We start from the raw sequence: 14,290 nt of genomic DNA, 5'->3' as shown, positions 1-14,290 counted from the left end.
ATTTGACAGGTGCATAAGTATGGGCACCTCACCAGAAAAGTGACATTAATATTTAGTAGATCCTCCTTTTGCAAAAATAACAGCCTCTAGTCGCTTCCTGTAGCTTTTAATGAGTTCCTGGATGAAGGTATTTTTGACCATTCCTCTTTGCAAAACAATTCCAGTTCAGTTAAGTTTGATGGTCGCCGAGCATGAACAGCCCTCTTCAAATGGTCCCTTCAGATGTTCAATGATATTCAGGTCTGGGGACTGGGATGGCCATTCCAGAACAGTGTAATTGTTCCTCTGCATGAATGCCTGAGTAGATTTGGAGCTGTGTTTTGGATCATTGTCTTACTTAACCCCTTTCTGCCATTGGACGTACTATTCCGTCCATGTGGGGTGGGCCCTAATTCCCAAGGACGGAATAGTACGTCCAGCGCGATCGGCCGCACTCACGGGGGGAGCGCGGCCGAGCTCTCACAACACATCTAGATGAGTTCCTTAGGGGGTCTAGTTTCCAATATTGGGTCACTTGTGGGGGGTTTCTACTGTTTAGGTACATTAGGGGCTCTGCAAACGCAATGTGACGCCTGCAGACCATTCCATCTAAGTCTGCATTCCAAATGATGCTCCTTCCCTTCCGAGCTCTGCCATGCGCTCAAACGGTGGTTCTCCCCCACATATCAGGTATCAGCGTACTCAGGACAAATTGGACAACAATATTTAGGGTCCAATTTCTCCTGTTACCCTTGGAAAAATACAAAACTGGGGGCTAAAAAATAATTTTTGTGGGAAAAAATTTTTGTTTCATTTTTACGGCTCTGCATTATAAACTTCTGTGAAGCACTTGGTGGGTCAAAGTGCTCAACACACCTCTAGAGAAGATCCTTAGGGGGTCTACTTTCCAAAATGGTGTCACTTGTGGGGGGTTTCAATGTTTAGGCACATCAGGGGCTCTCCAAACGCAACATGGCGTCCCATCTCAATTCCAGTCAATTTTGCATTGAAAAGTCAAATGGCGCTCCTTCGCTTCCGAGCACTCATGCGCCCAAACAGTGGTTTACCCCCACATACGGGGTATCAGCGTACTCAGGAGAAAATGGACCCCAAAAGATGTTGTACAATTTATCCTGTTACCCTTGGTAAAATAAAACAAATTTGAGCTGAAGTAAATTTTGTGTGAAAAAAAGTTAAATGTTCATTTTTATTTAAACATTCCAAAAATTCCAGTGAAACACCTGAAGGGTTAATAAACTTCTTGAATGTGGTTTTGAGTACCTTGAGGGGTGCAGTTTTTAGAATGGTGTCACACTTGGTTATTTTCTATCATATAGACCCCTCAAAACTACTTCAAATGAGATGTGGTCCCTAAAAAAAAATGGTGTTGTAAAAATGAGAAATTGCTGGTCAACTTTTAACCCTTATAACTCTAACAAAAAAAAATTTTGGTTCCAAAATTGTGCTGATGTAAAGTAAAGTAGACATGTGGGAAATGTTACTTATTAAGTATTTTGTGTGACATATCACTGATTTAATTGCATAAAAATTCAAAGTTGGAAAATTGCGAAATTTTCAAAATTTTCGCCAAATTTCCTTTTTTTCACAAATAAATGCAGGTAATATCAAATAAATTTTACCACTATCATGAAGTACAATATGTCATGAGAAAACAATGTCAGAATCACCAGGATCCGTTGAAGCGTTCCAGAGTTATAACCTCATAAAGGGACAGTGGTCAGAATTGTAAAATTGCAAACCACCCTTGGGGGTGAAGGGGTTAAAGATCCATCCCCTGCGTAACTTCAACTTTGTCACTGATTCATGAACATTATTGTCAAGAAACTGCTGATACTGAGAGGAATCCATGCGTCCCTCAACTTTAACAAGATTCCCGGTCCTGGCATTGGCCACACAGCCCCAAAGCATGATGGAACCTCCACCAAATTTTACTGTGGGTAGCAAGTGTTTTTCTTGGAATGCTGTGTTTTTTTGCCGCCATGCATAAAGCCTTTTTGTATGACCAAATAACTCAATCTTGGTTTCATCAGTCCACAGGACCTTCTTCCAAAAAGAAATTGGCTTCTCCAAATGTGCTTTTGCATACCTCAGCCGACTCTGTTTGTGGCGTTCTTGCAGAAACGGCTTCTTTCGCATCACTCTCCCATACAGCTTCTCCTTGTGCAAAGTGTGTTGTATAGTTGACCGATGCACAGTGACACCATCTGCAGCAAGTTGATGCTGCAGCTCTCTGGAGGTGGTCTGAGGATTGTCCTTGACTGATCTCACCATTCTTCTTCTTTGCCTTTCTGATGTTTTTCTTGGCCTGCCACTTCTGGCCTTAACAAGAACTGTACCTGTGTTCTTCCATTTCCTTACTATGTTCCTCACAGTGGAAATTGACAGGTTAAATCTCTGAGACAGCTTTTTGTATCCTTCCCCTGAACAACTATGTTGAATAATCTTTGTTTTCAGATCATTTGACAGTTGTTTTGAGGAGCCCATGATGCCACTCTTCGGAGGAGATTCAAACAGGAGAACAACTTGCAAGTGGCCACTTTAAGTAGCTTTTCTCATGATTGCATACACCTAGCTATGAAGTTCAAAGCTCAATGAGGTTACAAAACAAAAAATAGTGCTTTAGTAAGTCAGTAAAAAGTAGGTAGGAGTATTTAAAACAAGAAAATGATAAGGGTGCCCATACTTATGCACCTGTCAAATTTTGTTTGAATGCAGATTGCACATTTTCTGTTAGTACAATAAACATCATTTCAAGGCAGAAACATTACTGTGTCCAACAGTTATTAGATATATGAAACTGAAATAGCTGTTGCAAAAAAAAACAATTTTTCTAAAACATTAAAGGGAACCTGTCACCACGTTTTTGGAAGATGGGATAAAAATAGCGTTAAATAGGGGCAGAGGTGGGCGTTACATTAGTGTGTTTGTTATGCGTTTATTACCCACCTAAGTTGCCGAAATACCTTTGCAAAGTCTCCGTTTTCGCCTGTCAATCAGGCTGGTCTGGTCAAAAGGGCGTTGTCTTCCCCCAGATTTTGCGTAGTTTTCCGTTGGTGGCGTAGTGGTGTGCGCATGCCCAAGGTCCCGAATCCTCTGCCAGGGGATTTAAAAGAGCGCGCTGTTCGTTTTCATTGGTGATCGGTGGGCGCGGCCATCTTCCTTTGGCCGCGCGTGCGCAGAAGCGGCGCTCTGCTGGCCGCGGCTTCAGGAAAATGGCCGCCGCGATATCCATCTGCGCACGCGCGGCATCCCGCGGCCATTTTCCTGAAGCCGCGGCCAGCAGAGCGCCGCTTCTGCGCACGCGCGGCCAAAGGAAGATGGCCGCGCCCACTGATCACCAATGAAATAACGAACAGCGCGCTCTTTTAAATCCCCTGGCAGAGGATTCGGGACCTTGGGCATGCGCACACCACTACGCCACCAACGGAAAACTACGCAAAATCTGGGGGAAGACAACGCCCTTTTGACCAGACCAGCCTGATTGACAGGCGAAAACGGAGACTTTGCAAAGGTATTTCGGCAACTTAGGTGGGTAATAAACGCATAACAAACACACTAATGTAACGCCCACCTCTGCCCCTATTTAACGCTATTTTTATCCCATCTTCCAAAAACGTGGTGACAGGTTCCCTTTAAGCTTAAGATTAATAGGGGTGCCCAAACTTTTTCATATAACTGTATATGCCCCTTATCCTGAACCCCATCCTGGTGTAATGAGCCCTATTCTGTAATACACTGCTCAAAAAAGGAACACTAAAATCTCACATCCTAGATATCACTGAATGAAATATTCCCGTTTCAAATCTTTAATCATTACATAGCAGAATGCACTGAGAATAATAAAACAGAAATGATCAATGGAAATCAAACTAATATCCCATGAACGTCTGGATTTGGAATGATGCTCAAAATCAAAGCAGAAAATCAAATTACAGGCTGATACAACTTCAGTGGAAATGCCTCAAGACAAGGAAATGATGCTCAGTAGTGTGTGTGACCTCCATGTGCCTGTATGACCTCCCTGCTGTACAATGCCTGGGCATGCTCCTGATAGATCTCCTCCCAGACCTGGATTACCGCACCAGTCAACTCCTGGACAGTCTGTGGTGCAACAAGGCATATGGTTATGTACACACCTAGAATAAATGCAGTGGGTTTTTTTTTTACATGGAATTTAACATTTCAAGCAAAGTAGATGTAAAATACATGATGTTTCATGTTACTTTTTTTTTTTTTTTTTTTACAGCTTCGCCCCCACCCAAAAAAAAATGTAAAGTCAAAGGGGTAAGTAAAACTTCTACTTGGAGTTAAGAGCCATGAACTGCCCCATAGCTATTAGGCTAGGTTCACAATGCGTTAGTGGGTGATCGCTAACGGACAGCGTTGCACGGCGAAAATGTCGCAATTAACGCCATGCAACGGGTCCGTTAGCGCACCCATTGACAGCAATGTAAATTTTGCCTGTAGCGCATCACTAGCGCGTGCCTTTTTCGGCTCGCGCTAGCGATGTGCCGTTCTTTTGTAGCGCGCCTCGGACGCTGCTTGCAGCGTCCGCGGCGCGCCCGAGGTCCGTTCCCCGCTCTTGCAGATCGGGGATCTGCGAGAGCGGGGACGTTAGCGCGACCCCTAAACGCGGCCCCTACAAAAACATTGCGTTAGCGCAATCCGCAAGCGCTAGCGCTAAACGGATTGCCCTAACGCAATGTGAACCTAGCCATGTGAACATGTTACTTCCGTGTTAACAGTGCACACTGCCCTCTGCTGGACATATCGGCAAATGACAAGCAGTCTCAACCACAACAGATAGAAGCAGTCATAATAAGAATAAGATATTTGTAAAAACATTAATTAATCGTTCCATCAATTTTTAATACAGGTAATTAAAAATGCAGATAAAATCGGCACAAAAGCCTTGTGGTCCTGTTCAATGTCATTAAAATCAGCTGTTTAAGTGCAAAATAAAATCAGTCTGAACAGTCAGCGCTAAAAGACGAAGTCCGTGTCCGTCATGTGAACGGCCCAAGCAAACTTGTCCCGATGGGTCTTGTTGTAGATTTTCTCAAGGCCGACGTCCCATTTCTTACACCTATAAGAAAACCGTGGATATGGTTACATCTAGCAGTGTTTAGTTTCCCTGCAGCGCCTCCAGAGGGGAACTGAGGTATTACAATCCCTATTCCAGATAATGGGCTGTAAGGACATGATTACACGTTTTTCAGGCAGAAACGGCTTCTGGTAAAGCTTTTTTTGTGGAGGGGGAGATAGGGGAGCGAGGTTTTTTTGTAAAGTTTTTTTTTTTTTTTTTTTTTTTTTTTAATTCGTTTAGAGCCACTTCTAAAAAGTAATTTAAAAAAAATTGAAAAAAAAATGCATGCTGCAGATATACCTATTTTTATATATTTTTTAGTGTTTGTGCATTTTTTTTTCTTCCAGTCTAATAAATGGAAAAAAAACCTAAAAAAACAATGAAAAACGCGCATATTTTAAGAAGTGTTTTTTGCTGCGAAGTCTGATTTTTGCTGCAGGAAAAAAAAATAAAAAAAAAATAAAAAGTTCCATATTTGAACATACCCTTAGTGAAAAAACACAGAATTCCCATACGTGACCCGTCAGTGTTCCTCCGCTACTCACCAGGCCACTGAAATCCTGGGATCCAGATAGTTTAGCTTGGAGGTGCTCAGGGCGATCTGCTTGTTCTCTTCTCGGTCCGTCGCCTGCACCTCCAGTTTCATCAGCTGCTCCTCACCTCTCATGACGGCTTTCTTCTTGCTTTCCACAACTCTACGGGATACAGGAAAGATATGGCGCTCACCGCCCATGTGTCCATAAAGTGGGCGAAATATTACTCAGAAGTGGCTCTAAAACCCAGCACATGTGTTATGGGGGGAGATGGAGCTCTTAAATAGCCAATAAGAATTGTGATCACTTATGATCAGGGGTAGTCTCCCTTTTATAAGTCCTAGTCCCGCCCCTGAGGACCCCACTCCCATTCCGCTGGACCTGATTGATCCTTCTATTACAAGGATGACCTTTTATTGAAAAGATCTCCACAATTCCCCTGTCTGACTGCAGGTGAAATAATATTCCGGGGGGAAACAGGACACATCCCTGACAAATTAACAGATTAAACCCTGATCTTATGATGATGACATTTCGGTCCCCCGGGGGGGGGGGGGGTGCACTTACTTCCGCGGCTTCTCAGTGTCGTTTTCTTTAGCTTCTTTCTTGGCGTCTTTTAGCTCCTTCTTGGCCAATATAATCTGTTCTTTTTTGGCTTCAATCTGGTGAAATAGAATAAGTGCTTTCGACATAAAAATGTGAAAAAAACACTTTTAACCCCTTAATGACAGCCAATATGTCTTTTACCTGACCTAAGATATAAGAGAATATCCTCCCCATACAGGTGACAATCCAGCAGCTGCTGGCTGTTCACTATAGCTGACAACTTGCTGTATCAGCCACGATCCGTGTTTGCACCGTCCAAATCTGTTTAACCCCTTAGATGCTGCTGTCAATAGTGACTACATCATTATAAATGGTTAACAGAGTGTGGGGGCTTCCTCTTTATCCCAATCGGTGCCCTCAGATCATGATTTTGTGGTCCTGATGGTTGCCATGGCAATTCACGTCCAAATAGCGGCCTTAGAGTCTGACAGCTGTAGTAATCTGTTCAGAAGTTAGAGGCATTTAGGTGGTAAAAATACACATTTTAATTTCTGTCATTCCACTTTGCATTAATTCCTGAAAACCACCTGAAGAGTTAATAAACTACCTGACAGCAGTTTTCAAAATGTCAGGGGGTGCGGTTTTTAAAATGGCATCACTTTGTGGGGTTTCCCAATATATATAGGATACCTAAAGTCACTTGAAACATGGATAGGTCCCTAAAAAAATAAATTTAGTAAATTTCCTTGAAAAAATGAAAAATTACTGCTACATTATTAAACCTCCTAAAATGCTAACAAAATAAAACATTGTACAAATGGTGCTGATGTAAAGCAGAAATGTGGGAAATGTTTTTTATTAATGTTTTGTTGCGGTATGACTATCTGGATTAAAGGGATAATCATTCAAAGTTTGAAAATTGCTAATTTAAAATTTTTCTCAAATTTCTGATATTTTTTATAAATAAACACAAAACATATCGACCTAAATTTACCCATTATCATAAAGTATAATGTGTCACGAAAAAACAAACTCAACATCACTGGGATTTGTTGAAGTGTTCCAGAGTTATTACCACATAAAGTGACACTGGTCAGATTTCAAAAATTTGGCTCCGTCACTAAGGGGTTAAAGGAATATGTCAACATGTAAACCGCCTGCTCGGAGCCATGCTGGGGGCGCTGGAGGGTAGAGGAGATCCCTGCACAATGTAGGTCGTGGCCGGAGGATGTCATCATGCCATTTATTCACACCTGCAGGACCAGGGTACAGAAAAGCCCAAGGAGGCCCCTAGAAAGGCTCTGCATGCCCTTCAGGCCAAGGGGGCCCCCAGAGAGGCTCTGCACGCCCTACAGACCAATGCTGTCCCCAGATAGGCTCTGCATGCCCTCCAGGACAAGTGAGCCCCCAGAGAGGCTCTGCACGCTCTCCAGATCAAGGGGGCCCTGTTATGACCCCAATGGCGAGGGTCTCAGAGGAACGTGGAAGTCTGCAGAATACAAAAATCCAGCTCATAGGGCAGTGGTAACTGGGTTGACCATATATCTACTCCTAACGCCAACACTAGAAGTAGCCGGGGATCATTCCTACGTTGATTCTAGATGACACGCGCCAGCCGGAGAATTTAGCTACCCCTAGTAGAGGAAAACAAAGACCTTTCTTGCCTCCAGAGAAGGGGACCCCAAAGCTGGATAGAAGCCCCTCACAAATAATGACGGTGAGGTAAGAGGAAATGACAAACACAGAAATGAACCAGGTTTAGCACAGAGAGGCCCGCTTACTGATAGCAGAATAAAGAAAGGTAACTTATATGGTCAACAAAAACCCTATCAAAATCCACACTGGAAATTCAAGAACCCCCGAACCGTCTAACGGTCCGGGGGGAGAACACCAGCCCCCTAGAGCTTCCAGCAAAGGTCAGGATATAGATTTGGAACAAGCTGGACAAAAATACAAAACCAAAACAAATAGCAAAAAGCAAAAGGCAGACTTAGCTGATATAACTGGAACCAGGATCAGTAGACAAGAGCACAGCAGACTAGCTCTGATAACTACGTTGCCAGGCATTGAACTGAAGGTCCAGGGAGCTTATATAGCAACACCCCTAACTAACGACCCAGGTGCGGATAAAAGGAATGACAGAAAAACCAGAGTCAAAAAACTAGTAACCACTAGAGGGAGCAAAAAGCAAATTCACAACAGTACCCCCCCCTTAGTGAGGGGTCACCGAACCCTCACCACGACCACCAGGACGATCAGGATGAGCGGCATGAAAGGCACGAACTAAATCGGCCGCATGAACATCAGAGGCGACCACCCAGGAGTTATCCTCCTGACCATAGCCCTTCCACTTGACCAGGTACTGAAGCCTCCGCCTGGAGAGGCGAGAATCCAAGATCTTCTCCACCACGTACTCCAACTCGCCCTCAACCAACACCGGAGCAGGAGGCTCAGCAGAAGGAACTACAGGCACAATGTACCGCCGCAACAAGGACCTATGAAATACATTGTGAATAGCAAACGACACAGGAAGATCCAGACGAAAAGATACAGGATTAAGGATTTCCAATATCTTGTAAGGCCCAATAAAACGAGGTTTAAATTTGGGAGAGGAGACCTTCATAGGAACAAAGCGGGAAGAAAGCCATACCAAATCCCCAACGCGTAGTCGGGGACCCACACCGCGGCGGCGGTTGGCAAAGCGCTGAGCCTTCTCCTGTGACAACTTCAAGTTGTCCACCACATGATTCCAGATCTGCTGCAACCTATCCACCACAGAATCCACCCCAGGACAGTCAGAAGGCTCCACATGACCCGAAGAAAAGCGAGGATGGAAACCAGAGTTGCAGAAAAAAGGCGAAACCAAGGTGGCGGAACTAGCCCGATTATTAAGGGCAAACTCAGCCAATGGCAAGAATGTCACCCAATCGTCCTGATCAGCAGAGACAAAACACCTCAAATAAGCCTCCAAAGTCTGATTGGTTCGCTCCGTCTGTCCATTAGTCTGAGGATGGAAAGCAGACGAAAACGACAAATCAATGCCCATCCTACTACAAAAGGATCGCCAGAACCTGGAAACGAACTGGGATCCTCTGTCTGACACAATATTCTCAGGGATGCCGTGCAAACGAACCACGTTCTGGAAAAACACAGGAACCAGATCGGAAGAGGAAGGCAGCTTAGGCAAAGGAACCAAATGGACCATCTTGGAGAAGCGATCACATATCACCCAGATAACGGACATGCCCTGAGATAGCGGAAGATCAGAAATGAAATCCATGGAGATATGTGTCCAAGGTCTCTTCGGGACAGGCAAGGGCAAGAGCAAACCGCTGGCACGAGAACAGCAAGGCTTAGCTCGAGCACAAGTCCCACAGGACTGCACAAATGACCGCACATCCCTTGACAAGGAAGGCCACCAAAAGGACCTGGCCACCAGATCTCTGGTGCCAAAAATTCCCGGGTGACCTGCCAACACCGAGGAATGAACCTCGGAAATGACTCTGCTGGTCCACTTATCCGGGACAAACAGTCTGTCAGGTGGACAAGACTCAGGCCTATCAGCCTGAAATCTCTGCAACACACGTCGCAGATCCGGAGAAATAGCTGACAAGATAACTCCATCTTTAAGAATACCAACAGGATCAGCGACTCCAGGAGCATCAGGCACAAAGCTCCTAGAAAGAGCATCGGCCTTCACATTCTTTGAACCTGGTAAATACGAGACAACAAAATCAAAGCGGGAGAAAAACAATGACCAGCGGGCCTGTCTCGGATTAAGGCGTTTAGCAGACTCGAGATACATCAGATTTTTGTGATCAGTCAAGACCACCACACGATGCTTAGCACCCTCGAGCCAATGACGCCACTCCTCAAATGCCCATTTCATGGCCAACAACTCCCGATTGCCCACATCATAATTTCGCTCGGCAGGCGAAAACTTCCTAGAGAAAAAGGCACAAGGTTTCATAACAGAGCAACCAGGGCCTCTCTGCGACAAAACGGCCCCTGCCCCAATCTCCGAAGCATCCACCTCAACCTGAAAGGGAAGTGAGACGTCAGGCTGGCACAAAACAGGCGCCGAAGTAAACCGGCGTTTCAACTCCTGGAAAGCCTCCACGGCAGCAGGAGCCCAGTTAGCTACATCGGAGCCCTTCTTGGTCATATCCGTCAAAGGTTTCACAATGCTAGAAAAATTAGCGATAAAACGACGGTAGAAGTTAGCGAAGCCCAAGAACTTCTGAAGACTCTTAACTGACGAGGGCTGAGTCCAATCAAGAATAGCTCGGACCTTGACTGGGTCCATCTCCACAGCAGAAGGGGAAAAAATGAACCCCAAAAAGGGAACCTTCTGTACACCAAAGAGACACTTTGAGCCCTTGACAAACAAAGAATTTTCACGCAAAATTTTAAAGACCAACCTGACCTGCTCCACATGCGAATTCCAATTATCAGAAAAAACCAAAATATCATCCAGATAAACAATCAAAAATTTATCCAGATACTTCCGGAAAATGTCATGCATAAAGGACTGAAAAACTGAAGGCGCATTGGAGAGCCCAAAAGGCATCACCAAGTACTCAAAATGACCTTCGGGCGTATTGAATGCGGTTTTCCATTCATCACCTTGCTTAATGCGCACAAGGTTGTACGCACCACGAAGATCTATCTTGGTGAACCACTTGGCACCCTTAATCCGGGCAAACAAGTCAGACAACAGCGGTAAAGGATACTGAAATTTGACAGTGATCTTATTTAAAAGCCGATAATCAATACAAGGTCTCAAAGATCCGTCCTTTTTTGCCACAAAAAAGAATCCCGCACCAAGAGGGGAAGAAGACGGACGAATATGTCCTTTCTCCAGAGACTCCTTGATATATGAACGCATAGCGGTATGTTCAGGTACCGACAGATTAAACAGTCTTCCCTTAGGAAATTTACTGCCTGGGATCAAATCTATAGCACAGTCACAGTCCCTATGAGGAGGCAGTGCACTGGACTCAGACTCACTGAAGACATCCTGATAATCAGACAAATACTCCGGAACTTCCGAAGGCGTAGAAGAAGCAATAGACACAGGCAGGGAATCCCCATGAATACCACGACAGCCCCAACTTGAGACTGACATAGCCTTCCAGTCCAGGACTGGATTATGGGTCTGTAACCATGGCAGCCCTAAAACAACCAAATCATGCATTTTATGTAAAACCAGGAAACGTATCACCTCGCGGTGTTCAGGAGTCATGCACATGGTAACCTGTGTCCAATACTGCGGTTTATTTGCTGCCAATGGTGTAGCATCAATACCCCTAAGAGGAATAGGATTTTCTAATGGTTCAAGAGTAAAACCACAGCGCTTAGCAAATGAGAGATCCATGAGACTCAGGGCAGCACCTGAATCTACAAACGCCATGACAGGATAAGATGACAGTGAGCAAATCAAAGTTACAGACAGAATAAATTTAGGTTGCAAATTACCAACGGTGACAGGACTAACAACCTTAGCTATACGTTTAGAGCATGCTGAGATAACATGTGTAGAATCACCACAGTAGTAGCACAAGCCATTCCAGCGTCTATGAATTTTCCGCTCATTTCTAGTCAGGATTCTATCACATTGCATTAAATCAGGTGTCTGTTCAGACAACACCATGAGGGAATTTGCGGTTTTGCGCTCCCGCAACCGCCGGTCAATTTGAATAGCCAGTGCCATAGTATCATTCAGACCTGTGGGAATGGGAAAACCCACCATAACATTCTTAATGGCTTCAGAAAGGCCATTTCTAAAATTAGCGGCCAGTGCACACTCGTTCCAATGTGTCAGCACGGACCATTTCCGAAATTTTTGGCAATACATTTCAGCCTCGTCCTGCCCCTGAGACATAGCCAGCAAGGCCTTTTCTGCCTGAATCTCAAGATTAGGTTCCTCATAAAGTAAACCGAGCGCCAGAAAAAACGCATCAAGATCAGCTAATGCCGGATCTCCTGGCGCCAGTGAAAAAGCCCAATCCTGAGGGTCGCCCCGTAAGAACGAAATAACAATTTTTACTTGCTGAGCAGAATCTCCAGATGAACAGGGTCTCAGGGACAAAAACAATTTACAATTATTCACGAAATTCCTAAACTTAAACCTGTCTCCGGAAAACAGTTCAGGAATCGGTATTTTAGGTTCTGACCTAGGATTTCTGATAACATAGTCTTGTATGCCCTGCACACGAGTAGCCAGCTGGTCCACACTTGTAATCAAGGTCTGGACATTCATGTCTGCAGCAAGCATAGCCACTCTGAGGTAAAGGGGAAGAAGAAGAAAAAAAAAAAAACTCAAAATCTTCTTTCTTATAATCCCTCTTCTGCAATGCATTAAACATTTAATACTGGCCTGGCAAACTGTTATGACCCCAATGGCGAGGGTCTCAGAGGAACGTGGAAGTCTGCAGAATACAAAAATCCAGCTCATAGGGCAGTGGTAACTGGGTTGACCATATATCTACTCCTAACGCCAACACTAGAAGTAGCCGGGGATCATTCCTACGTTGATTCTAGATGACACGCGCCAGCCGGAGAATCTAGCTACCCCTAGTAGAGGAAAACAAAGACCTTTCTTGCCTCCAGAGAAGGGGACCCCAAAGCTGGATAGAAGCCCCCCACAAATAATGACGGTGAGGTAAGAGGAAATGACAAACACAGAAATGAACCAGGTTTAGCACAGAGAGGCCCGCTTACTGATAGCAGAATAAAGAAAGGTAACTTATATGGTCAACAAAAACCCTATCAAAATCCACACTGGAAATTCAAGAACCCCCGAACCGTCTAACGGTCCGGGGGGAGAACACCAGCCCCCTAGAGCTTCCAGCAAAGGTCAGGATATAGATTTGGAACAAGCTGGACAAAAATACAAAACCAAAACAAATAGCAAAAAGCAAAAGGCAGACTTAGCTGATATAACTGGAACCAGGATCAGTAGACAAGAGCACAGCAGACTAGCTCTGATAACTACGTTGCCAGGCATTGAACTGAAGGTCCAGGGAGCTTATATAGCAACACCCCTAACTAACGACCCAGGTGCGGATAAAAGGAATGACAGAAAAACCAGAGTCAAAAAACTAGTAACCACTAGAGGGAGCAAAAAGCAAATTCACAACAGGGCCCCCAGGGAGGCTCTGCACATCCTCCAGGCCAAGGGGGGGCACAGAGAGGCTCTGCATGCCCTCCAGGACAAGGGAGACCCCAGAGAGGCTCTGCATGCCCTCCAGGACAAGGGGGTCCCCAGAGAGGCTCAGCACACCCTCCAGGACAAGTGAGCCCCCAGAGAGGCTCTTTACGCTCTCCAGACCAAGGGGGAACCCAGAGAGACCTTTCATGCCCTCCAGGACAAGGGAGCCCCCAGAGGGTCTGTACGCCCTCCAGGACAAGGGGGCCCCCAGAGAGGCTCTGCACACCCTCCAGGACAAGGAGAGGGGAGCCCCGAGAGGCACCAAGGGTGTGATTTTGAGACCAGTGCTTGTAGTTGTGTTTGCAGCACTACTGCGGATCCCCAGAGCATCAGCGCTGTGGTTTATTAATTGAAAATCTGCTGACTGTCTTTTATCATTGCAATTAGTGATTAGAGGCTAAAGCCTAATACACCTAGAGAAAACATGTTAAGGATGACCGATCCAGCATCGGGCGCTATGAGGGACTCCCATTTCCTCGTAATTCTCACCTTGGATCTCAGATTAGCCATGGACTGATCGAATGTTTTCGGTGGAGCCCGTTGATGGTTGCAAAGTATAGCAACCGCCCTGTTGGCTCTGTTATAAGACAGGATCCTTCCCGGGACCGTGTCCTCCGCTGGAGGAAAAAAATGGAAACTTATCAGTGGTCAGAACAGAGAAGGTAATAGTAACGCTGACCTGCTATTAGTCCTGGGGCAGAGCCTGGACAGACTTTACAGAAATTTACAAAACCTTTGATACTACAGAAGTTTTGCTGAGCCCCCCCCCCCCAATATAAATTTCTAAAATGAAGGGGCCGAAGCCAGTGTATTAAAAGGATAAAGCCTATCCAAAGGGCGCACACATGGCATACGCGTCAGTGCACCTTCCTAAGATTCATGAGATTGTATGGAAAGGACCAAGTTGAGCTA

General features: G+C 45.1%; 1 protein-coding gene across 2 annotated transcripts in view; it reads right to left on the bottom strand.

Annotated features, from left to right (window-relative positions):
* Nucleotides 1-4,832: 4,832 nt before the first annotated feature.
* Nucleotides 4,833-14,290, bottom strand: part of LOC143807261 (DNA topoisomerase 1-like) — a 102,508-nt gene continuing 93,050 nt past the window's right edge. For both annotated transcript variants that reach the window (XM_077288606.1, XM_077288607.1), the window contains 4 exons: nucleotides 13,868-13,995; nucleotides 6,187-6,281; nucleotides 5,632-5,781; nucleotides 4,833-5,086 (listed from right to left, as the gene is read on the bottom strand). In XM_077288606.1, the coding sequence (XP_077144721.1) occupies nucleotides 4,984-5,086; nucleotides 5,632-5,781; nucleotides 6,187-6,281; nucleotides 13,868-13,995 (476 nt within the window). In that variant the 3' untranslated portion in view covers nucleotides 4,833-4,983. The remainder of the gene's footprint in view (nucleotides 5,087-5,631; nucleotides 5,782-6,186; nucleotides 6,282-13,867; nucleotides 13,996-14,290) is intronic.

The sequence above is a fragment of the Ranitomeya variabilis genome, chromosome 2 (genome assembly GCF_051348905.1).
Source record: "Ranitomeya variabilis isolate aRanVar5 chromosome 2, aRanVar5.hap1, whole genome shotgun sequence".
Classification (NCBI taxonomy): Eukaryota; Metazoa; Chordata; class Amphibia; order Anura; family Dendrobatidae; genus Ranitomeya; species Ranitomeya variabilis.
The sequence above is the reverse complement of the archived record's forward strand: the minus strand, read 5'-3'. Positions and strand labels throughout refer to the sequence as shown.